Raw genomic sequence first — 25,941 nt, 5'->3', positions numbered from 1 at the left:
AGACTGCAAACTGTCTCCACTGGGATGGTTTCACTTAGCTTATTAATCTTTTTTTTTTTTAATGCATTCATACTCCTGCACTTACATGTGTCAGAGTTCACCATATCTTCAGGGCATCTTCACAGCATGATTTAGATAATGATCACTGCCAGCAGTATTAACAGGGTGCAAACCCAAGCTTCGTACAACTGTATTAGATTGTCATGAAGTATTCCTTAGAAATTCTTACAACGAGTAATTGCAAAGGAAGCACTCAATGCCCTTTTAAAGTGCTAATATTCCTAAGTGCAAACACACAATGAACAGAAGCAACACAAATTCCTAGGTGCATTCAAAAATAACAAAAATGGGTATGCTAGGCAGACAAAATGCTGTTGGAGGAGGGCATCTATGAACAAGATACTTATACCATACAAACAAGGAAAACCAAGACAGGTTTCCAGCAACCAACAAAATGTTCATAATTGACATTATCAGGCACTGCAGAGATTCCTAGTAGCAGCGTACACTAACTGGGCAGGAGAAGAAGGTACAAGAAAGAGTGCTGAAAAAAAACAGAAGTGGTATAAACACAGTTTTCTAGGAGAAACTGCAAAAAAAAAAAAATCCCCAATTATTTGCCCAATTAATTCAAGGCATGTTTGAAAACCTTTGCTGCAAGGAAGTAGAAGAAAATCTGACTGCATTTTGAGTTCTACTTTAGGTATTAAACTAAAACTATTTTAAACAAATTTGCATTTAAGACAAATTTGGTTCTACTGTCTTCTCTGTATACAGAGACAAAAATCCAGTGTACCCTGACAGATGGAGATCACTGTGTTAACTCTATTATCCATAATGGTTACATGCAGAATAGTTAGAATAAGCTTGGCCAGTGAAAACTGTATTCAAGTGGCACTCAGCAATACAAAAATCTCCATGGGATCCATTTCAGTAAGCATCAATTACAGAAACATTGAAATTGTTCTAATTTATACCATTTATAGCCACCTGTCTAGATGAAGGAAGAAGGGAAAACAGCGCTGTCTTCCTGTCAGACAAGCTGAATATTAACCTGTATATGAGATCCTTATTTGCAGAGACAGCGTATATATTCACAAGCAATGAACATGAGTTATATGCTGGGGATACTACAGCACTAAAAGAAAAATGAAAATTTAATTTCAGTAAAAAATATAATTAGAGGAAATGCTGCTAAATACATTTATTTCTGCAAATGCATGAAACAAGTATACCATAAAATGGAACTCTTGTACAAGTACTTTGTGCAGCATGGTAAAGAACCATAGGACTTACATAAGCTTTATATAAAGTAACTCTGTATATCTCCAGTAGAAAAAGCCAATCCCAAGAAAATAATTAGCAATAGGTGCTGAAACATGCTTCAGCATCAGGAAGGGAGAATAAGGTGGGTTTATGATGCACTGCGGAGGTTCTGAGCAGTGGGGTTCCTAAAATTAGGATAAAAGTCAAGGCAAGAACTGAAAAGGTAGTGGTTAGAGATAGTCACATTGATAAGAAACTTCCAAAGGAATATCAAATATTGATGTAAATAACAACAGAACCACCAATCTGTACAATAAGGCAAAGCCCAAATTTTAAACTGTGTTCTGCTTAATGAATGTGTTAAAGAATGATGAGTATTTAGAAAGCAGAGGACAAAGATAGCATCAAGGATAACATGATGTGATCTGACTAGACAACTCTAGTACAAGCAAACTGCCCTTGACCTCAGTAACAAAATCCATTTGAGGAAAATCAGAGTACAGTATTGTGGTAGTAGATGGCCTTTTGTGTTTTCTTTATTCCCAAAGGGTTTCTTGAAGCACCAATTATCAGACTCCATAGTCTGCATACCAGCTATACATGAAATTGCAACTGGCTTCACATCATGCACCCGTGTCAGGCTATACAAAGGTCAGGCACTTAAGAGTACAGTAACCCTGATTTTTAATCACCTTTATCACAAGGAAATTGGCAACCAAACAAAAATCCCCACCTGACCCCATGTTTCTTAAAACATTTAACGAATCTCTGTATTAAGAATTTCACTAGAGAACATACCTAAGGGTAACATTTAAAAAAAATTTAAATGCTGATGAGTTTACCACAGAGAACAGAGGTGAACATGCATCTTTGGCTTTTGGCTTGAGGCCAGGTATAGGAAGGGAAGTTATGCAGAAGATTTTACTGCTTTCAGCACTTCAGGTTTAAGACTTAACAGTATTGCAGACTTTGGCAAGTATTGTATCCTTTGGCAAGTATTGCAGCCAAAGTAGAGAAAGGAGGCTGTTAATGACCATAGTAAAAGGTTTGCTAGTTGATTTCAGTACAACAAGCATTTTGCTTTTAGGGAAGGTATATTCTAGAGATGAGGTGCATGCCTGGGGGAAGTGCTCTCACAGAAGGGGAAAGGTTATTTTGCCAAAAGACAAATAGAATTTGATACTTGACTTGGGCTAGAAAGTTAGAGTAAGAGCCAAGAGCTTTTTCTCACCCTTTATTACTGGAAGAGATATTAAATATTAAGCACAGTACATTTAGTAAGCACGATACATTTACACAAGAAAACATTTTAGGTATTGAGAGCATCCTTCTTGCAATTGAATAAGAAAAAGCTATAACTTAAGGTGAGGACTGACTCCTAAAGAATTTATATGAATGTCTAGTACACCTAGAAATTGGACTTGATAGTCTAGAAGTTCCCTTTTAATCCCTTGTTCTAAGTAATAACTGATTCAATAACCTAAATTTGGGAAAGGTTTGCAGATTTAATATGGCACAGAAATTAGGAAGAAATTTAATCTTGTAACAGATTAAAATTATGCAAACATGCATGTTAGATAATTACTCAAACTACAGAAGGCAGACCCCAGAATTATACAGCCAGAGATATCTGGAGACAATTAGTAATTATTTACATTAAAAGACAATATATGAATGCAAAATACACAAACCATTAATAAAAAATGATTTTATTTATAACCCATTAGTTCTTCATCCAAAATGAAGTTAACCAATGAAATATCCAGTTCATTCACATATATGGAGACATCAATTCTTCATAAAATGTAGCTACCAAATTTTCCAACAATATCCAGTCCTTTAAAATAACATCAAAATAAGGTTGTGGATGCTGTTACTCAAGAAAAGAAAATTTATTCTCCTTTAGCACTCATAGAAAAGGCACTAAAAAGTGGCTTTGTGATACTAATAAAGTGAGGGAAACTCATGCAAAAAGATACCTTTCTTTCAATGCCTCAAAAATGAAGTTGTCCATACCATGCCTGTATTGAGCTAAGAACACTTCCATATCCAAGAATGAAAACCCTTCTTCACTCCCCAATGTGAGAAACACTCCGTAGCCAATAACTTAGGCTCAGGCGAGGATCTCAGTGAAGTAGTAATTTATTCGCGATTGCAATGGCGGGCGCCCCACAAGCAGGAGAGAGCGCATCTACTAGTTCCAAAACACAGTTTATATACCTTTTGATGGCAGGACCCTCCCCTGTTTCCCCACTGAGTGGGTAATCCAGGTTCACAATCTATCTGATGCTTCACAAACAATGCATGGCCTTCAGTCGCCGGCCTGTTAACTTTCAAATTTCTTTTGACATTTTTACTGCTTGAAGTGGTAATGTTTCTTCACTTATTTGACTTGACTTGACACCGTGATTTTCACCTAATTGTCCTAAGGAGTCTGATTGTCTGCATTTTACAAGGTTGCCTGCTAAACTTTTCTTATCACTGTAAGCATATCTCAGTACCACATTCCCTCCTTCTAAACAATGTAACTCTGCAAAAACAACATTTCTATTCCCACAATTCCCCCCTTTTCTTTTTTTTTATAAACTGTTGATTTTTGCAAAAACTCTTTTTATTTTTATTTATTTATTTATTTTAAGTGTAATTTGGTAAATATCTTCCTGTTCTTCACTTTCTTTGCTCTCCATTTCCTCTAATATCATTTTATCTGAGTAGGGTGGTGGATCTATGGTCATTTGTTTCAATAATGTGGTTTCAATTAACCGCTGGACAAGTCCCCTTACACAGGGGATAACGCAACAGCCAATAGCTGTCAAAACTCCTGCTACTATAATCAAAGATGTAAATATGGACATTACCATCCCTTTCCATTTACCAAACCAAGATTTCAACCATCCTGTGATGGAAGTGTCTGCTCCCGAATTTTCTGCTAATTCATTGGCAAGGGTGGTAAGCCCTTGCAATGCTCTTGTTACTGTGCCATCCGGGACAGTATTGTTACGGATAAAAGTACAATGGTTGCCCAGCATCACGCATACACCACCCTTCTCCACAAGCATCATATCTAATGCTATCCTGTTTTCCCAAGCCATTTTGCTGATGGCATCTAGTTGTTCAGCGATTCCTCTCATCGCATCCTTGGTATAATTGATGAATCTCTGCTGATTATAATAGAAATAATTAATCCAATCCACATTTTTATTGATTGTTACCCACCAGAACAGTAACTCAAACCCTGCAGCAATTTAAATTCTGGCTTTATATTCATCCCGAACTCCTCTAGGTACCCCAACAGAATCTATGTATACTCTATCATCAAATGATATTCCTAAGCCTCCTTTACTTCTTCTGGGTATTTGTGATGTTTCTCTTTCAAATGCCAGGGTGAAGGGTATAGCTGATTGAACAAGTGCACAAGTGCCTTCCCAATTAGATGGTAGGGTGGACCGTAAGATCTTCCCTCCACTGTACCACCAGAGATCTGCCCTGGGGATCTCTAGTCTTGAGCAGTTTCCCATCAAGTCTTTGGTAGCACAAGGCAAATTCTCCCAGATGCCAGGTAGCACTCACACCCTGCTGTGAGAGGCAAGCTGTATGGTTACCTATAGCTGTAGAGAATGCAGGGGGAACTGTGATATTGTTATCATGCAAGAAACAGCAAAGAGAGACTTACAGGCCTCATTTCCCCAGGCAGTCTTTTCTTGGTACAATGCAATCATACATCGCATCCCTTGGGAGTCTTTGGTCCACCCCCATGGGAAGGGCACTATCTGGGCAATCGGTCATCCCGAGGCAGAAGCATAGCAGTAGCTACGGTTGAGACTCTGGACAGTATATTTGACCCATTCTATCCAGGCATTCACGTCCCCATACCCTGTTTGAATCTCAAATGTTTGAACTGCCACATTTCAGAGGGCCTCCTGTTTACTCTCCTGTTTTCTCCTTGAGTTTCTCCCTTTCTCTGATGGCAATAGAGGATTGTTTCCATACAGCTATTCTCAATCTGGCTGTTGTGTCTCTCCCAGTTACTTGTTCTTTCTGCTCAATTGTCATTGGGCATTTAAATCTCCACAAGCTAACACCTCACAAGCATCAAACGTGACGGCTTGTGGTACATAACCCTCTGTCACAGTCACCCATATTTTGATGGGGTATCCCGTTTTTGCTGTTATCTGGTCATGCCTTTTCCAAGTTACCAATTGACCGAGGCCTTCTCTGAGGCCTAGAATCACTAAAAACAAAATTAGTAATCAATTTTTCCCTGTCATTATTTTTAAACCTTAGGTTTCCAAATAATTATCGATACAAAAATAAGATGTACACTACTACTATAACAACCCCCCCCTTGGGAGCACTGCAGTTTGCTATAGGTCTGTCCTTTCTCTCAATCACAAGTCACACTCGTTAGTTACCTGTGAAAATAAAAGGTTAGTTTACAATTGTAAGCTCTTATCCTGCTCAGAGTCCACTACGAGATTTTTTCTCTTCAATTTCAACTTCCAACAAGTCTTTTGTAGGAACAGCTTCCCAGGTACTAGCGTCGACAGATGCCTTCACTCGAGTATAGTGAGTCCAACCTTTTTCCGCAGTTCTTACGGCTGTTTCAGCGGTTAGTAATTGTCCTTCCCATTCAGGCTGGAGTTGACTCTTTCCAGGTCTGAATCAGGACCCGGTTTCCTGGGTGATGGTGGTGAATGGGGAATTCCAAAGGTGGGGTTTGAGCCAACAACCCACAGGTCCTGAGAGATGACAAAGAAGAAGACAACCCCAGAATACAGTTCTTAAGGAAACTCTCTTATTTTGAATTGTGGTATCTCATCCCTTCTGCCCAGATAGGGCAATCTGAACAGCATCTCATATGGTGAAATTCCTATATCCTTTCTTGGTGCTGTTTAAACCTGTAGGAGTAAGCATTTTACCCAAGGAAATTGGGTTTCTAACACTAGTTTAGTTAATTGCTTCTTTAATGTCTGATTCATTCGCTCCACCTTCCCAGAAGAGGAGGGGTGCCAGGGGCTGTGAAAATCCCACTCAATCTCTAAGGCCTGCTTTAACCCTTTCAGTAAAGCTTACACCCATCTAGTCACGTGGTCAATTAGGACAAACAAGTAACTCAGTAAAGTTTACCTGTATACTTTGGAAAGGTCAAACCCCTGGCTCCCATCCCCCTCTAAATGGGTTACAGAACACCTTTTTATTTACCTTTTGACATATGGTACATCCTCTACATATGTGCTTCCCTAAAGTGTATATTCCTACACAGACATACTTTCTTAGCACAATATCACACATTGCTTGCACCTCCCAATGACTCTTTTGATGTAAAACAGTTAATATTTGCCTCATTATCACTTTATTCAGCATTTCTCTCCCATCAGGGAGTATCCGTTTTCCTTCAGACTTCATGGCTCCTGATTCCTTAAAAAAATCATTCTTTTAAAACTTTTTAGTTCTTTCTTAATTTTCAACAATTCCCTGAATCCTCTCTGGATTTATTCTTCATTTTCCCTCAGACATTAGATGCCTTAAATACCTGACTTCTCTTTCTCCATATTGTAACTTTTTGCTTTCCCAGAAAGTTGAATAGCTTGTTAGTAGCTTTCTTCACAACTCTTTTCTCCTGTCCTGACAACAGAAAATGATCCACATATTTGTAACATTAATACCTCCTTGGGAGGTTGTAATTGCTCCAAAATCTTTTTTAAAACTTACTCATATAGATAGGTGGCCCTGTAAACCCCCCAAGGTAAAATTGTCCACCTATATTGTTGCTTCCGCCCCCATTTCAGGGTCTTTCCAGTTAGAGGTGAATATACATGTACGTTTGCTCTCAGGGCCTGAGAGCACTCCATTAATTACACTGTTATTCCAGTCTAATAATTTACTAGTTGAATGCCCAATTTAATCATCAAATCCCTTCCCAACAAGTTAGTCTCTGCCTTGGATACATACAATAATTGCCCAGTGATCATTTTATCCCCTGGTCTCAGCTTGGTATCCCCCAAAAGTGGCACTGTTATCCCAGCCCCTTCTACCCCAATCACTTTTTAGGGTTTCATTAGTTAATTTAATCCCTGATGCTTTACAAGTCAGTAATGACCTAGCTGTTCCCCAGTGTATTGGGTTTGATGGCAAGGTTCGGGGGCTGTGAGTAGGGGGTTGGGAAACTGCAGTGGCAGCCCCCGTGAGAAAAAAAAACCGGAAGCCTCCCCGTGGCAAATAAGGGACAATTTCATCTGGCCCTAAGGGGCCCACTGCTGCCCAGAGCCAAGCCATGAGCAACACAGTCCGTGCCTCTGTGAGAACACATCCACGAAAACAAACAAACAAAGAAACAAACAAAAGCCTGCTGCTCAACAGCAGTTGGGAGAGCGAGAAACCCCCCCGCAGACACCAAAGTCAGTGCAGAAGGAGGGGGAGGAGGCGCTCCAGGCGCTGGAGCCGAAGCCCCCCCTGCGGCCGCTGGAGAGGCCCCTGGTGGAGCAGGCTGTTCCCCCCTCCCCGATGCTTGGGAAACTGAACAAACACCACAGCAAATATGCAAATATACCAAAACTTCTAGACTGTTACTTAGATAACGCCTACATCACCTTTCCCTGCTCATTCAATTTCAAACAGCTCTGTTAAATATTACATGCCACACCTTTAACACCTTCGGCAAGACTTTTAACACTTCCTTTATCTTTCTCCAGCCCGCACTTTTCTAATACCAGCACCAAAGGCTCAGTCAGAGTCCAACTTAATTCCATACCTTTTCCCTCCAAGATACTGAAACAACATATCAATATAGCATATTTCATCCCATTTTCCTTCTTTCCTCCTTCTTCCACTCCAGATATTCCTATTCGAAGTGGCCAGCCTGGCCACACTTAAAACATCTTATCAAAGCCTGTCTCTGCTAGGACTCGGGCCACAATACAGGCAGCCCTCTTTGCCTGCCATTCCTTCATCTCTCTTCCTCTCCTTTCCATCCTGGCCCTGACTCCCCCTGAAGATTTTCTTCATCTTTCTCCAACCCTCTGCCTCACTACCCGCTGCACTGTCAATACCATTAGTTTCGATCTCTTTTTTTTTTTTTTTTTTTTCCTTCTCATCTCCCCTCCAGACACACACCTCCAGGGCCTCCCGCAGGAGGGTCCCCCAGTGACTGTTCACTACATTCCCCCACCTTCTGAAGCATTTTCTGCGTATTTTGCAAGGCTTTAATCACACAATGAACTTTCAAGAGCCCTTGGGATACTGGGTCCTCAGGTCTCATCCCCAAGTACTTTCTCATTCTAACCCGAAGTCTCTCATATGATTTCTGTGTTGCACACTATTATTATTCCAGCCAGGATTGGCAAGTGGGTATTTCTGCCCTGCCGGTATTACCCCTGGTCCTGGAGGATGAGCTCTTTCCCATTCTTGTATAGCAGCTCTCCTCCTGATCATTCACATTTCTTTCCCTGTAAACAACATACTTATAGACATAATTCCCTCCCCCAAGAGTATAAATCAGGTCGTAGGAACTGGTCTAATTGTTCAGCTAGGCTGTTGGGGTCCTTGAATAAAGACTTCCTCTCCTTCTTAAAAAGTCCTAACCTCTCTGCTGGTAAGGAGGAGGGGGTAGTTCACCTAAGAGGATACACAGTTAGTGTTAGTACTGTTAGTATCAGGGAAGGCAAAATTCTCAACATATCTTCTACCTTGTTCTAATTCTTGCCAGAGCCTAGAGTACAATCCTTCTTTAGGGACAGTGTTAATTACAGTCCCTGTCTCCCTTCCCGGAGTGACTGCTGCTGCCACCAGTTCAATATTAAGATTATAGGGAGCATAACTTGGCTCCTTCTCTGAAAAAGGAATCTTATTGTTTACACATAAATTTAAAGCCTGAATTTTCATCAGACCCGTATTTTGGCCAAAATACTGCTGTTTCCTTAATTGATTGTTTTGTCCAGACTGATACACAATGTTTAACCTTTTTTTTTTTTTTTTTTTTTTAATTACTTTTCTTTTACAATCCCTCTAATTTTGGGATTATGTTTCCAATTTCTTATCATTTTTCAGGAAGAACTATTAGTAGGCACTCCCCCAGGGATATCTCCCTGTCCCCTGGAACTCATATTTTCCCATCTTTCCTAACCCTCGCCAGTATGTGCTACAGAATTTTCCCTTCTGCAGTGTACCACACACCAACGTACTGAAAGATGGGGGTGTACCGCCAAGCACTTCCCCGTGCCAGCGTTACCGCACACCTGAGTTTACCAGATTCCCTGGTGTACTTCCAAGCACTTCCCCGTGCAAGGATTACCGTACACCAGATTCCCCTGGTGTAGTGCCAGCACTTCCCCGTGCAAGGGCTTACCATACACCAGATCACCCGACCCCCAAGGCAATACTTAATATTTCTTACCTTGGTCTGTGCACAGAGTTACCGGATCGATTCTTAAAAACCCGGAGTGCCTACCTTCTTCCTTTCCCCACTACTTCACGGATCCTGCCTCTTTAACCAGTCTCGGGCCCTCTGTCAGCTTTCCGCAGAACCGCCACCGTCGATGCACAGGACCGCTGAAATCAGCGGGGCATGCCTTCCTGCTGCTGCGGCGGTGGGGCTCCCCAGCAGGTGACTGGATCCCGGACGAGCCCCCAAATTGTGAGAAACACTCCGTAGCCAATAACTTAGGCTCAGGCGAGGATCTCAGTGAAGTAGTAATTTATTCGCGATTGCAATGGCGGGCGCCCCACAAGCAGGAGAGAGCGCATCTACTAGTTCCAAAACACAGTTTATATACCTTTTGATGGCAGGACCCTCCCCTGTTTCCCCACTGAGTGGGTAATCCAGGTTCACAATCTATCTGATGCTTCACAAACAATGCATGGCCTTCAGTCGCCGGCCTGTTAACTTTCAAATTTCTTTTGACATTTTTACTGCTTGAAGTGGTAATGTTTCTTCACTTATTTGACTTGACTTGACACCGTGATTTTCACCTAATTGTCCTAAGGAGTCTGATTGTCTGCATTTTACAAGGTTGCCTGCTAAACTTTTCTTATCACTGTAAGCATATCTCAGTACCACATTCCCTCCTTCTAAACAATGTAACTCTGCAAAAACAACATTTCTATTCCCACACCCAACACAGGAAGAACAAGTCCTTAAGAATCAAGACTAAGGAGCAGAAAACTCATCACTGAATCTGGTAAAGAGGTATACATCAAATGTAATCCATAGCTACTGCTATGGGGAGAAAGATTATGATGCTTCACCCAGTAGATATCATTGCACATTTCTAGAACTTCTCTGGGCTGTGGCTGGGTACCAGTTTTCAAGGCCAATCCCTGTACTTGTGCTCATTCGTGCCTTTTGCCAAGGGCTACAGAACTGGCTGTCTTCCCTAAACAACTAACATAGTACTGACTGTTGCACTAAGTTGATACTCAGGTCCAGACAAAGTGGCCTAACAAAAGCGATGTTATCACTTGACCTCACAATACCAAGCAACAAGGGAAGAGTTAACCACTTCCAGCACAGGGACAGGGTGCCTCTGCTTGGTAGCCTCTCCTTCAAAGAGAAAAACTAGTTTTGCTAACTTTATTTTTTGGGGTGCAGATACAAAACTAAGATAAGATAGAGCTTATATTTCAGCATCACATTGGAGGAAAATGATCCATGTGAAATGTACATCATGCAGAGCAGGGTTTCTGTAGGCCTAAATGGAAAGGTACATACCCTTCCCAAGCAACACAAAGGTAGCTAAAAGGCTATCTAAGGGTGTAGACAAAGACAGAAGCCATTCACATACCTTTCCCACTACTTTGCATTTGAATTGAAAATTTCAATACTTGCTTATGTACAGCAGGGTTTGAAATTATTCTGTTTTCAACATGGGACCTTAGGAGTGACAGGAGAGCAAAGAACAAGCAAAGTGTTAAAAGGAGTTTCTTACAACTATAGCAAAGGAAGAGATCAAGTTCTCCATTATGAGAAAATGCCTAATTCAAGTACAGGACTATAATGGCACTATAAGCTATTTAGAAGTAACAGAAGTCACTATTTAAAGAGTTAAACAGACTTGCTGATTACACCTTAGTTTCTGATCAGCTTGAAAAGTACAAGGTTAAAACATGCAACATTCTTATCATCTGAATGTAAGGGTATCATTAAGGTTTTGTTCTTGTATATCATATCCATCCTCAAAACTACAGGAGGAAAAGATAGGCCTGACCTTTATTTTGACATGTAAGGTAGGAACCTGGATTATACTACTCAGCTGCTGTAGTGCCTCTGTGACTTTAAGGGGAATAGACTTTGAAAGAATACTTCTAATAGCAGCATTTGTATTACAGTCTTCAGCATTTTTAACTACACATTAAATAAGCAGACAATAAAACATTAGCAATATTCTCTTAACCTGAAGAATTCTTAGTAACACTCATCCTCCTGAAACAGAGCTTGGCAATCATTACTCAGGAATGCAAAATTAACATGGAATTTGAAGCAGCTCACTGATATGACAAAAACTGCCAAGAGCAAGGGTGACAAGGTTCTTGAGGTTGCAAAATTAGACTAATGCACAGCACTGAATTAACCCTGCTATAGCAATTGTTATTGCCCTAGGAAAGCCAGCCTTATACAAATGGGTTGGACATTGTCCTATAGCATTGGATGCCCACTGGTGGTAGCAGTTGTCACGAAACTAGACTTGCTGCTTATGTCATTTGCTACAAACACAAGAAGCATCCACAGCAGGATAGGAAAGTAATGTAAAAAGAAAAATAGAAAAAGAATGAGAGTAGAAGCAGATCAGAAATTGATAAAAGATTAAAGATGAAAAGCCGTCTAAATGAGAAAAGGGAGAAGCACTCCAAGAACTACTAAAAAAGACAAGCAGTATAATATGTAGGTACTGTTCTCTGCTAGCAGCAGCAAGCTAGAAGCACTGCTGTGAAAGACTTCAAAAAGCAGAAACTTGCAGAAGGTATAAATAGTTGAATTTAGCGGACATATTAGAAAGAATGGAATGTTATTTGAAATACTCATCTATTGTTGGTCACTGACAGGACAATGTCATTTAAGTAGTTTTCTGAAAAACCCTCAATTCAGTAAATTATTCATCAAAACCAGTCTTTGGAACAGCTTTATTTAAACCAAGTTTTTATACTCAGTTCTGTTCAATTGAACAAGTTCAGTATTTCCTCTAGACATTTTCCCCTCTCCCAATCAGCTTACCATTTTTAATACCTGAAGTTATGTCTGAAATAATGCCATCAACATCATCTCATCTTTCATCAGAACCCTGAATTTGTGCTACAACTTGATCTTCTGTTAGTTATCTCCCTTGAGTCAAATATTTGTCAGGCTACCCATTCTCTCTCTGGACAGAAAAAGAAGTCCAAGGATCACCTGTAACAAAAACAATGGTTACATTAGTCTGGATTTACAACAGGAATTTCATTTATTAAATACTATTACTCTACTAAAAATTGTCTGAACACTAAAAAACATCATCAAGAATAGCCATTCTGAAAAGCTCGATGAGATCTCCAATGTGATTATCAGAAGTTGGTTCCAAATGAAGCAGAAGATTGATATTCTAGAAATTGCACTGAAAAAACTACAGGCAGATTCTTACACTGCTCAGAGTACATAATTTTAAAACAAGGCCAATTTGGAAAGCCTCCAAAATAATATTCTTACTGGTGGATCCCACTCTCCAGTTCTGGGATGGCTGTATTATTTAGCAATTACCATTTTTTGAAAAATAGTACTAAGGAACACAGCTGCTTCGTTCTTTCACCAGTGACTTACAGTCATAGATAACTCTCAACCTCATCATTCCTTTGAGCACTCAGCTTCCTTTACAGACTTGTTTGGACCTAATGCATGCTAAATCTGCCTCAGCTGCAAACATTGTCAAATGAAAAGGAAGAAACTAAAGTAGTTAACACTCCAGATTAAGCATGTGTGCAGTCCTAGTGAGTTAATTACTTTTCTAGGGCCCTGAGGCCTCAGCAACATCAGACTTGCTCTATCTTCATCAGTACCAAAAGCTAGAGTTTTAGCAACAATGCATTTGTGCCAAGAATACAGAAAACAGGGAAAAGCCAGATACATCTAAACACAAAAGAGAGATGGCTGAGAAGGAGGGTGGGGTGTGAATGCAGCTGTCTGCCCTGATGCAGTAGGTGCTAGTTACCATCTTGGCACCAATCCCTGTGATATCCAGCTTTTACCAAGCATTAGCCAACAAGGCAGGCATAGAAGAGTCAGTGTGAAACTACTGGAGCTAGCTTCTTGCCTGCTTTAGGCTCCCTTCTGTCACAGAAGTTTACTGAAGGGATAATCAGGGCACAGCTGACCTCAGTACAAAAATACCCAGGAAAAGGCAACCCACTGGACCAAGAGACCAGTTTCAGAAGGAATAGAAAAAAGAACAAGAGGGACAGTAGCACTTGAACTTTCTTCATTGACCTTAAGAATGGCCCAGTTCTGTAATCACTGTACACCCAAGCCCCCCATGGCCAAAACGCTGACATTTTAACATACTAAGCTTTAAACTAATCTTCAGAGTCAAAGACTTACAACTGCTCCTTCACCTTGTTCTTGATGCATTGTTTTTCTTGGCATGGTTAACAGCAAAGGCATAAGGATACTAGCAGTCACTGATAGGAATCTGTACAATCCTACATAAACCACTTTGAATAATCTCTTCGCATTTTTCTGAGGTGTTTAACTCCAGTGCTAAGAGTTTCAAATAGAAGTTTCACTTTTTGCAAAAACTACTAGCATTTCTTTAATCTACCTTCCCTAAAGCTGGTTATTCCATATTTCAGGGTAGAATTTGTTGAATGACCCTATTTCTCATCTATGAATTTCATTTTCCATTGCAAATATTAAGATGATTTACAGCAAACTTTTGAAAATGAGCTATCCTCATTCTTCTTCAAATGAATTATTAATAAAGCATATAAGCTTAAAGTTTAAATTGCATGGACATCCTGTCAAGATATGGGCACTAGAATCCTTATGCCTTGAATGTTCCTCTTGAAATTTCTTTCAAAGTTAAAAGATCAGACATCATAAACCAAATTCAGTCCAGCATTAAATCACAACTGTTCCCATCAGGACTGAATTGGTGTCAGGTGCTTGTTAGATTAGAAAGTTACCATTAAAGAAACAGACCAGAACTATGAAACTTATTACAAGTGAAGTACATTAAATAAAAGAGGATCCTACCAGTTGCATCATCAGCTTCTGTGTCTAGAAGAGCATCTACTGAAGCCATGCTTGTGACTATGAAGGAGTCTGTAGTATCAGAAACTCCTCGCTTGCTGAGACAAACTTCTTTGATACTGACTTCTCTGCTTTGGCCAGTGCCTTTTACTAACCTTCTGACTGTCAAGAAGGTTATACCACTTGTTGAGAAGGTTTTTCTATGCCTTCCTACTATTCCTCAGTGCATTTTTTTAATCATAAGTCCACTGGTTCAATTTGCAGTAATCTTCCAAAATATGTACATAATAGAGAGTGGGACAGAGATGCAAGATGTATTCCCCCACCAAATCCACCTTTTTGGCAAAGTATTAATATTCCTCATTTGTTAGTCCTTTCTTGGAAAAAGAAAAGTCTTCAATTATATATTTTCTTCAGGAGGTGTCTTCTGTTCCTCCCTGACCTTTTTCCAGTGGAATTTTCATCCTGTGTCCTTTTTTCCTTAATAAATGTGCCAGCAAAAGACTTATTAAATAGGCTGTTGTAAAACCAGAAGTTTCTCTTCTTATAGCTCTGTAAAAAGTTGTAACTGTCTTTATAACCATCAAGTTATATGATCTGATTTAAACACAATTTGCAATATTCTCTTGCTGAATAACCTGGAATTAGTATGAAAAGTTAGGAAGCTCCTTCCTATTCAGTAAATATTAGGTCAGTGTTTGAGTAGTTACACTTAATCATAAGTTTTTACTCACCTGAGTAAGCCTTCCTTAATTCAATGCCAAGTTAATAGTAGTGTTCACATAGGTCAAGTTATGCCCAGGTATGGGGTTTTACCAGATTAGTCAAGAAGAGTCCACACACCTTTTCAAGGCATATTTTCTTCCCAGAGTTTCATTTTATCTATGTATTATCTTTCCTTTGAGGAAAAGGATTTTTAATCTGCCTCATTAGAAAACTTAAAACTTACTTTTCCTATTTTTCCCTAAAGGAGACTATAAACAATTTATCATGTACCAAGTATCTACTTATTTCCAATAATCCTTCATTTCAGAGTATAGGAAAGTATCTAGTTCATATTCAAGGTTAAATCATATGTTCAGGAAAGTGCTCTACTCCCCTAGCTGTAGGAGATAACTGTTGACAGTTTGCTGCAGTTCACTGTGACAGAAAAAGAATGAGAAATGCAGTAAGAGCAAGCAAGCATGTGTCTTGATTCAAAAGGGATATTGTGAAATGTACAGTACTGAACATGCACACAGAACCAAACCAGTGAGTTACATTTCCAGAAAATTGGCACTGTACTTATTTCAGGCTTATTACCAGAAGTGTCTGCAGTGCAACTCTCCCCCTCCCCCAGAAGCACTGAAATATGTCTGTACTAAGGGGGAAGAGAGTATTACCCCTTTTCCCTGGAATAACCCCAGTAACATGGCCATCTCAACCCTCTCTCCATTAGAGCATCTCACAAGAAACAAAGCTAGCCAAGTGCTGCCTTAGCATTTTGGAGTCTGATTCTCATCTTGACCATACAGTATTGCACACTGTAGTACTGCCAGCTCTAGTGAAAGTAACTTCTGTCAATGAAAGCAAGATACAGCTTTAGGAATTTAGATCAATGGCAACAGGAAAAGTCAGATTGTCTTCATTTTGATACTGTGCTCTGGTATTCCACAAGAGCTGAATAAAACTGATATGTACCATCTACTTGAATTGCCTGACTTAACCTCAGAAAGGTAAGCATGCCACTGGTTGCCAGTCAGCTACCTTTGCTGTGCCAGTTTACAGTGAAGCCAAGGATCAAGTTCCCCTTCAGCTGAATTTTGAACCAGTAGCTACTAAATTTAGCGAAGTTGTAACAAAGAAACTGGCAGCTAGTCATGAAAAAAGTACAGCTAGCATCTCTATTATGAGATTGCAATTCTGCTTTCATTAACAGCACAGCTTCCCTCACACACTCCTATTTCTCTCAATGAAAGATGCATGGGGCTGAGCGCACAGATTTGGTACACGTGCACAGCAGCTGGCCTGCCGTGATAAAGCAGAATGAATCTGAGGAAGTTGCTGCCTGTCAGAGCAATAGCACATGAGCTAAAAGGGATTTACTTAATACAGACCATCGCAAAAACTATCCTGTCGAAACTACAGATTAAGGATGTACCTCAAGCTGTCTGCTGCTACCAAAAGAAATAACAAGTAGGAACAAGTAGGAGGTGAACAAAACAAGCAAAGCAAGTGTCCTCTTATTCTGAATCCTGCAACATTTATAGTTTAACGTGTGGCTGGCTTTGAAGCTCGCACCGCAGGTGGAAGTGTATCACCTATATATCACCTGAGACCTTTCTCTACCTGAAAGCAGCTCACCCAGAAGCCCAGCACCCATCACGCGGAATCGCACCGTGCCCCGGCAGCACCCCTAACCCCGCGCTAAATGCCGCCCTCGGAGGCTCCCTGCTTCCTCCCTCCCGAGGTGGGAGCCAAAAATAGCACCACGAGGCGGCGGCGGGCGCTAAAAATACCCACAGCCGCTCCGCCACCGCAGCGCGGGGGCAGCCCGAGGAGCTCCCGGAGCCCGCTCCTCGCCCCGTCGCCGCTTACCTGCGTTCCGCAGCTTCTTGTTGCGGTACACGGAGAGGATGACCAGGAGGTTCCCCAGCAGGTCCACCACGATGGTGAAGATGAGGATAGCGGCCAAGGTGGAGGTGACCCAGGGCGGGCGGCGCGGGGCGTCCCCGGCCGGCGGGTCCCGCGGCAGGACGGAGCCGTTCAGGACGGAGCCGTTCGCTCGCATCCTGCCCCGGGGCCGGGCCGGGCAGCGCGGGGCCGGCTCCCTCCCGCCGGCGCCGGGAGCTCCGCGCAGGTGGCGGGAACGGTGGTGGCGGGAAACTGCCGCCAAACGGGCGCGTGCTGTGGCGGGAAGCTTTTATACAACAAAAAAAAAACGGCCCCGCCCCGCCCCGCCCCGCCCCTCCCAGCCCCGCGCACTCACACACGTGCGCGGCCGGGGGCTGCCGGGCGGCGGCGGCACAGCGCCCCCCCGCGGCGCGCGCCCCTCCCGCCCCCGTTCGTTCATTCATTCATTCATTCATTCATTGGTTCCTCCTCATTCATCGGCCGTCATTCCCGCTCGGCCCGGCTCCATTCATCACGGCGGCGCGGCGGGGAAGGGGATCGGGGAGCAGCAGCCCCCGCCCCGGCAGCCCCCGTCCCGGCAGCTTCCGCCTACCGGGCTCAGCCGCTCCCCAGGAGCAGCGCAGAGGAACGGGGGAGCCAGCGCCCAGCCGTGAGGAGGACCCGTGCCCAATATCAGAGCCAGACGGCCGTGGGAATTATGCTCCCATTCAAGGCAGCGGCGGAGCTGGCTTCATGTCGTGCTCTGCCAAGCGCGGGTTGTGCGAGTGTCTCTGGCGGCCGCGGGGCACCAGCGGGTATCGAAACCCTGCTCCAAGCATTTATCGGGCGGATGGGGACACCTGAAAACTCGGGGAGGGAGCTGGGGAGCCCGCAGTGGGGGCTCTACGGGGAGACGGGGCGCAGCCAGGCTCAGGGAGCAGCTCTACGGGCTGCTGCCACCGCTGCCGACTCAGGTACCGCGACCTGCCCTTATCCACCCGGCTTTTACAATTTCATAGCTCTAACGGCAGTTCCAAGTGCCGGATAGTTAAAGCCATCATCATGAGCGGTTAAAAAGCTCTGTTGCGGGTTTTTCACCCCTCGGCCCTGCCCCTGCCCAGGAGACCTTGGCAGAAATAGCATCGGTTGGTGCAGCTCACACCTCGGGGCTGCCGGCGGCTGCGCTTTCCCCCCAGGACTGACCCCTGCGTGCAGGGCCCCCATCAGCTTCTGCATGAGAGCATTTTGTTGCCGTGGGGGAGCACTGTTTTAGTTCATCGCTTTCTGACTTAAAATTCCCAGTATTCCAGCATCCCCCGATCCCTCACGAACAGCAGACGCAGAGGGACGTGTGAACGCTGCAGGCAGTCCCTCCAGTTGCTCCCAGAACAAAACCCATCACTGGAAACAGAGAGCAGCTCTTGGCTGGGGGAGTGAGCACACACTGTGCCCCCCACCCCCTGCAGGTGTTCCAGCAAACAATGAAAAGTGAGTCTTCGTGTCCTTGTAGGCACAAGAAAATAGGTTATCAAGCTGGGGGAGAAGATTAAAATTAGGGGGAACCAATAGCAGGGCGCCGTCAGGTCGAGGACAGGCACACGTGGAAGCAGACAAAGCTGCGTGGTCCTCAGCAGACCTCAATGGGTGTTTCACAGGGCAGGGAGGGACAGCCCAGAGAGAGCTGGGAAGTTTCACAAGGTCAGATATTTTTAACCAGAAAGTAGAGTGAAGGTGAGGACCAGCCCAGGATTTAGCTACAAAGAAACGGAATCTGGACCACGAGGGGGCTGCTGTCCTTTGTCTTGTTGCCAGGATGCTCGGCCACATGTCTGCAGCTGAGACCCCCAGAGAGGCAGAGCCATCGCTCCCACTGGCTTGTGCCAGAAGAGCACACGGGGCCCAAGGGCCGCTTGTGCTGGTGAGAGTAGTGCTTAGGGAAGGTGGCACCCGAAAGGGAGCTGGGGAGGTCCTGTCAGAAAAGTCTGTGGGAGCTAAGGGTGACACGAAGACATATTGGAGACCCTTGTGCTCTTTATCGCATTTGGGGCCTATAGATCCCTCTGTGCGCTCACTTTGCTTCCAGAAGAGTGGGAACTGAGCATCAGTGGGTCACACTCCAGCAAGGCTTCCCACTCCTCATTTGATCAGGAACCTCGCAGGGATCAGCTGCAGCGAGGGCTCCTGGCAGGGAGACAAACGAAGCCAACCCCAAACCCCCCAATAATGCGGAAGAGAGCCGCAGCCCCAGCCATGAGGAAGGAGAGCGCTGTCACGGGTGCAGGTGTGCCCTGCTTCAGGGACTCCTTGAGCAGGTGGCTCGCTGCAGCAAGAAATTGGCAGCCTGAGGGAGTCTCTGAGGGTGACAGATAGGAGGGGTCTCCCCGCCCCTGCTGTTGCTCTGCAGCCCTCTCCTATGTCCTGACAAGGGGTAGAGGCTGCCCCCATTGTACAGATGCAGAACAGAGGGCCAGACTGTCCGCAAGAGACAAGGGGCTGGACCCTTGTGTTGACTCGGAGCAGAAAGAGACGTCTGCCCCCAACACCCACGGTGCCACCTACCCCCACAGTGTCCCTGGAAAATAGATTTGAGGCTCTCAGGGAGGTTGTGGAAGAGGCTGAGGGTCTGCACAGTAGTCTGAACCCGGGAAGCAACCCCGAGAAGAGAGTCAAGATTGGGGGAAGTTCAAAACATAAGGATTAGGGACGGATGGAGCACCGCATTGTAACCTGTGCCACAAAAAAAGAGCGGAGAGTCCTGGTGACTGGGGACACCTTGCTGAGGGGCACTGAGGCTCCCATCTGCCACCCAAACAACCTAGCCAGAGAAGTGTGCTGTCTTCCTGGGGCACGTGTCAGAGACGTTAGGAAGGCTCTGCCACGACTCATTAAACCAGAGGACTACTATCTTCTCGCAGTCATTCAGGCTGGATCCTGGGAAGCTGCTATTAGAAAAATGAAGAATATTACAAAGGACTTTGCATCCCTGGGGAGGTTGTTGCGGGGATGGGGGGTGCAGGTAGTGTTCTCCTCTGTCCTCCTGCTGGGTGACTGGGATGCAGATAGAAGGAGCAGAACAGAACAGGTAAATGACTGGCTGAGGGGGTGGTGTCTGGACCAGGGATTTGGGTATTTTGATCTTGGGCCATCCTTTGAGAGGCCGAGTATGTGGGCTACGGACAGACACCAACTGAGCAAGTGGGGCACAAGTGTGTTGGGGAGCAAGCTCTCTGGGCTGATTACCAGGGCTTTAAACTAGGTTTAATGGGGGAAGGGAGGGGAGTTAAAGGTGACAGAGAAGGGCTGGGGGAAGTTGTCACTACTGTCGCTGTTGAAGACAGGGAAAAACTTCTGAGCTCTCACACAGGAATGTCTGAGGGCTCCTCAGATAAGGTAACATTCCTGATCCCCCGTCTATGTGGGTGGTTAGGGTCTGGTGGCTGGAAGACGTGGCGCTGTACGGAAAGGTGGAGCCCCTCCCTTGATGGACAGTAGCGCTTGGTCTGTGATGTAAGCAAGCGGAAGTGACGCTATGGGCCTCGGCTATATAACGCCATGTGACTCGACAATAAAGGCCATTTGCCATCCACCACATTGGTGTCTGTGAGCCGATGGACCGAGCAGCCTGGGGTTGGTCGCCACTGCTCCCTGAAGGCAACAAGTGGTGCCGAAACCCGGGAAAACTCCTGGATTTGGGTGAACGGCGGCCGGAGCGGCGGGACCAGCCCGGCGGGGAGGACGCTCCCGGACCAACAGGGAAGATGGAAACCCTTGTGAAGGTCGTACCAAAGTTGTGGAAGCTATGGGGTGGCTCAGCTGAGGAAGTCAGGGGTGCCAGTGGGGAACCAGAGCCTGAGGAAATCCGGGAGAGACCACCGCCATGTGCGCCCCAGTACGGCGCCGAACTAGAAGACGAAGAGTCGGGTGAAGAAGCCTCCGGTGGGAACGGGGATGAAGTGCTAGGTTTTACTAACACGTGGAAATGGGAGAAAGAGAACGGCTGTGGGGGCGACCGGGGAGGAGGTAGAAGCGTGAGAGAGGGGCAGAGAGCTGATCGGAACGGACATCCGAAAAAACGCTCTGGTGGGGCAAACGCCTCGCCAAGGAGGCGGTGGGGTGAGCCACGAGGGAGAGAGCGGCCCGCCCAAAGGGGTGGGGGGCGGGGCCGGAACTCGATGGGAGGGTACCGGGACTCGGAGGTGACCGGTCAGCCGAGCTCCGACTCCGGATCAGATACCGATTCACATTCGGAGGAGGAGGAGGAAATGGGGACAGATAGCAAAAATATCCACATCCGAAATAAAGCTTCACCGCGAGGGGGAGAAATTCCTTTCACGGATTGGAGGAAAATTAAGATTGCGTGTGCTGCCTGGGCTCTGTCGGCCACGCTAGCATTCCCGGTCTGGGTGACAGATGGGGGGCAGAGGGTTCACTCATCAATAAACCCTAAGGATGTACAAGCGATTGTTAAAGCCATTGCGGATAAAGGGCTTCATTCTGCAATGGTCTCCACCCTCATAGATGGTGTTTTCAGGGGAGATGATATGCTCCTGTTTGATACAAAACAAACTTGTAGACTGATCTTTGACGGGGGGGGGATGATCATCTTTAAACAAGAATGGGAGGACAACTGTATGAGACAACTGGCCCAAGTAACTGGGGCGGATCACCCACTATGTGGCTCTAGCCTGCAGCGGCTAATGGGTGTGGACCCAACAGTGATCACCCCCCAGGAGCAAGCCCAGGGCCTGCGGGCCCATGAAGTTATGGCAACTCGTGCGGCCAGAGAAGCTCCAAACACCCAACACCCCAACTTCCAGTGGAAAATGCTGCCTCAAGGAATGATCAACTCGCCTACTATCTGCCAGATCACGGTGGATCGGGCGCTGGCGCCAGTTTGGCGCAGTGACCCGACCGCAACTCAGAATAAAACTAATGAAAACTGAGTTTCTGTTCACAGGAACGGATCATTGGACACCCCCGTGATCTGTATACCCCGGTGACAAGAGAAGACAATAAGTCAGCAAGCATCCTGTCTAAGTCTGAGAGTTCCACACTGGCAGAATCCAGACAACAGCAAAGTGGCCTCCGTGGATGGAGGGCTGTGATGCCTTTGTGTGATCTTATCTTTGGACCTTGTATACTAAATAAGTTTGTGTTGTTTGTTAAAAGTTGGTTAGAGAAAGTTAACATTATGTTGGTAGAACACCAGCAACTACTTTCAGAGTGTATTTACTCAGGGTTACCAGTTAGCTCCTACTTTTCTCCTGGTTATTGTGCCTTATGTTTTTTATTTAAGTTATGATGTCTACGTCTTAAGATTGTTATATTTTAGCTAATTTGGTTGTGCATAGGGAGGGGGGAAATGTGGGTGGTTAGGGTCTGGTGGCCGGAAGATGTGGTGCTGTACGGAAAGGTGGAGCCCCTCCCTTGATGGACAGTAGCGCGTGGTCTGTGATGTAAGCAAGCGGAAGTGACGCTATGGGCCTTGGGTATATAACGCCATGTGACTCGACAATAAAGGCCATTTGCCATCCACCACATTGGTGTCTGTGAGCTGATGGACCGAGCAGCCTGGGGTTGGTCGCCGTGCCGTTCCTGAACCAGGTCGCCACTGCCCCTGAAGGCAACATGTCTAGTATCCCCCCAGGGGTAACTGCGCCTGCTGCTTCCCTAAAGTGCCTGTACACCAATGCACAGATCATGGGAAATAAACAGGATGAGCTTGAGATCTGTGTTCAGCCACGGGGTCGCGATCTCAGTGTGATGAGGAAGGCTAAAGCCCACTGTCGTGGTTCCGCTCGAGTGGGCAGCTGAGCTCCACCACAGCCGCTCTCTCACTCCCCCTCCTCAAAGAGGAATGGGGAGAAAATATGTGAAAAGTGCTCAAGGATTGAGATAAGGACGAGAAAATCACGCAATAATTATTGTAACGGGCAAAACAGACTCGGCATAAGGAGATAGTAAGATTTATTGCCTACAACTAACAAGCGAGAGAAGTGAGAAAACAAAGGAAAAAAAAAAAAAAACCAAAAGCACCTTCCCCCCTCATCCACCCTCTTCCACCTCCTCCCCCCGAGCGGCGCAGGGAAACGGGGAATGGGGGTTATGGTCAGTCTACAGCACTTCTTCTCTGCCGCTCCTTCTCGGTCACTCTCGTCCCCTGTGCTGTGGGGTCCCACCCACGGGATACAGTCCTTGATGAACTGATCTGGCGTGGGCTTCCCACAGGCAGCAGCTCTTCCAGAACTGCTCCAGATATGGGTCCGTACCACGGGGTCCATCCCTCAGGAGAAAACTGCTCCAACCTGGCTCCCCTACGGGCAGCAGCTCCTGCCAGATCACCTGCTCCTGCGTGGTCTCCTCTCCACGGGCTACAGGTCCGGCCCGGAATCTGCTCCGGCAGGGGTCTTCCACAGGCGGCAGCCTCCGTCGGTGCAGGGCCACCTGCTCCACCGTGGTCTCCTCCACGGGCTGCAGCGTGGAACCCTGCTCCACCGTGGTACTCCATGGGCTGCAGGGGGACATCCTGCTTCACCATGGTCCTCACCACAGGCCGCAGGGGACTTCTGCTCCGGCGCCTGGAGCACCTCTCCCCCTCCTTCTACACTGACCTTGGTGCAAGGCTGTTCTCCCACTCCCTTGACTCTCCCGGCTGCTGTGTGGCGCAGCGTTTTTTCCCTGTCTTAAATATGCTCTCACAGAGGTGCAAAACAACATCGCTTATTGGCTCGGATCTGGAAAACAATGGGGCCCTTCCCAAACATGGGGCAGCTTCTAGATCTTTCTCACAGAAACCACCCCTATGGCTCCCTGCTACCAAAACCTTGCCACGTAAACCCACTACACCCACCTAGAGATGAGGCTTTCAAAAGAGATAAAGGATAATAAGAAGGGTTTTTTCAAGTATGTAAACAGCAAGAGGAAGACTAGGGATAGTGTGGGTCCCTTGCTGAATGAGGAGGGTGTCCTGGTCACAGGAGATGCTGAGAAGGCAGAGATACTGAATGCTTTCTTTGCTGCAGTCTTTGCTTCAAGGACACTCCCCCGGGACTCCTCGCCCCTGGCAATAGGACAAAGGGTCTGGGAAATGGAGGGCTCCCCCTGTGGTGAACGTGGGAGTGGTTCGGGAGCATCTGAGTGGGCTCAACACAGACAAATCCATTGGTCCCGATGGGATGCATCCCCGTGTGCTAAGGGAGCTGGAACATGTGATTGCCAAACCACTCTATCATCTTTGAAAGGTCCTGGAGAACAGGTGAGGTGCCTGAAGACTGGAGGATAGCCAGTGTCACTCCAGTCTTCAAGAAGGGCAGGAAGGAGGATCTGGGAAACTACAGGCCAGTCAGTCTCACCTCTGTCCCTGGAAAGGTATTGGAGCAGCTTGTTCTGGATGCCATCTCCAAGCAATTGGAAGAGAGGTTATTGGAATTGGTTATGAGGAGTAGTCAGCATGGATTCACCAAGGGGAAGTCGTGCTCGACCAACCTTGTTGCCTTCTATGATGGCATCACCAGCTGGGTAGATGGGAAAAGAGCGGTGGATGTCATCTACCTTGACTTTAGCAAGGCTTTCGATACTGTCTCCCATGACATCCCCTTCCAACCCCTACAGTTCTGTGATTCTGTGATTCCTCCTGGGCTGGCCTTCTCTCACCTTGACAGAGACATCTCATCCTAGAAACTGTGCTGCATTTTGAGGTTTTACAGGTGTTTACTCACACGTTAGAGAGTTAGATACTTTAAGGTGCCACCCAAGTGCTCAAGCTCTGAAAACTGCAGAGGAACAGATCTAGCACCATCAGGCTAGTTCACACCAATCACTATTTCAGTCAGTCTCAGAGATCATTTGTCTGGTACTGTCTGTGATATCCTCCGGGGCTAGTCTTTCTTTTCTCACATTTTCTACACCTTTTTTTTTTTTTTTTTTTTTTTTTTTTGTCCAATATGCATTTTTAATGTATAAGTAAGTTAAATTATGTTTTATATGAATGCAGCATGGAAATGATCAATGCATAAGAACAAGCAAGTTACTAGGACAGTCACCCCCTATTATAATTGTTTAAATCAGGATTAACTTCACTGTAAACAGCAAAGCAAACAACGATCAGAACCAGATTTTAGTGAATCAACCTTTTCCCCCCTGCAGCAGCTTTAAGTCAGCATGACATAGTAAAAGGAGGCCAAACACCATTCATCACATATTTACTTATTTGTTGCTTATAGTGGCTAGAAATGGCAAGAAGCTCCGAGGCAAGAGCAATCGTTCTCAGATTATTCATCTGGAATGGATGTGCTGGGAGAGCGGCACATGTTTGTGTTGCTGTCAGAGCAGGCACGTATGGGCATGGCAGAGCATCACTGAGTCTCGGTCATTGACCAAAAGATATAATATCTAGACATAAATAACCTTCCAAAATTTTGTTTAACCTTCTAAAATTCTTCACTGCTATCTTGCAGAGACTCATGGAACTTGAGCACCATAAGCTTGTGCTGAGAATTGTACAGCCTGTTGAGGACACACTTGGGGAGAAGAAGTGAAATCGAGTTTGGAAGACGGATACAGTAGAAACATGGGGATCTGGTGAGTACAGTCTCTGCAAACATGCTGCAAACAGACAGGGCCAAGGGCTACCAGAATGAGATGGATGAAGAAAGGAACAAAAACAAACAAACAACAACAAAAAGAAATCAGGAAGTAAGTTTGGTATTAGGATATAGCCAGTGCTTGGAAGAAGGGAGAGTTGGCGTACAGTGTGAAGCAGGTTTAAGTAGAGGATTGGGAGACTGTGGGCAGTTATTCCCTGACAAGGAATGTCAGGGCCCTGAGGGCACCCTGAGCTTCCACCTACACCCTCTGCCTATGGGCCAAGGAGC

At 45.3% G+C, this 25,941-nt stretch overlaps 1 protein-coding gene across 1 annotated transcript in view; it reads right to left on the bottom strand.

Moving 5' to 3' along the window:
* Positions 1-17,246, bottom strand: part of MTNR1A (melatonin receptor 1A) — a gene marked incomplete at both ends in the record, with an annotated part of 51,327 nt that extends 34,081 nt beyond the window's left edge. Inside the window, one exon of the mRNA XM_082760393.1 lies at positions 17,054-17,246. Coding sequence (XP_082616519.1) covers positions 17,054-17,246 — 193 coding nt within the window. The remainder of the gene's footprint in view (positions 1-17,053) is intronic.
* Positions 17,247-25,941: the final 8,695 nt, after the last annotated feature.

This window comes from Aythya marila (genome assembly GCF_965140915.1).
Source record: "Aythya marila genome assembly, chromosome: 4".
Taxonomy (NCBI): Eukaryota; Metazoa; Chordata; class Aves; order Anseriformes; family Anatidae; genus Aythya; species Aythya marila.
Note: the sequence above shows the minus strand (reverse complement) of the source record. Positions and strands in the feature narration are given on the sequence as shown.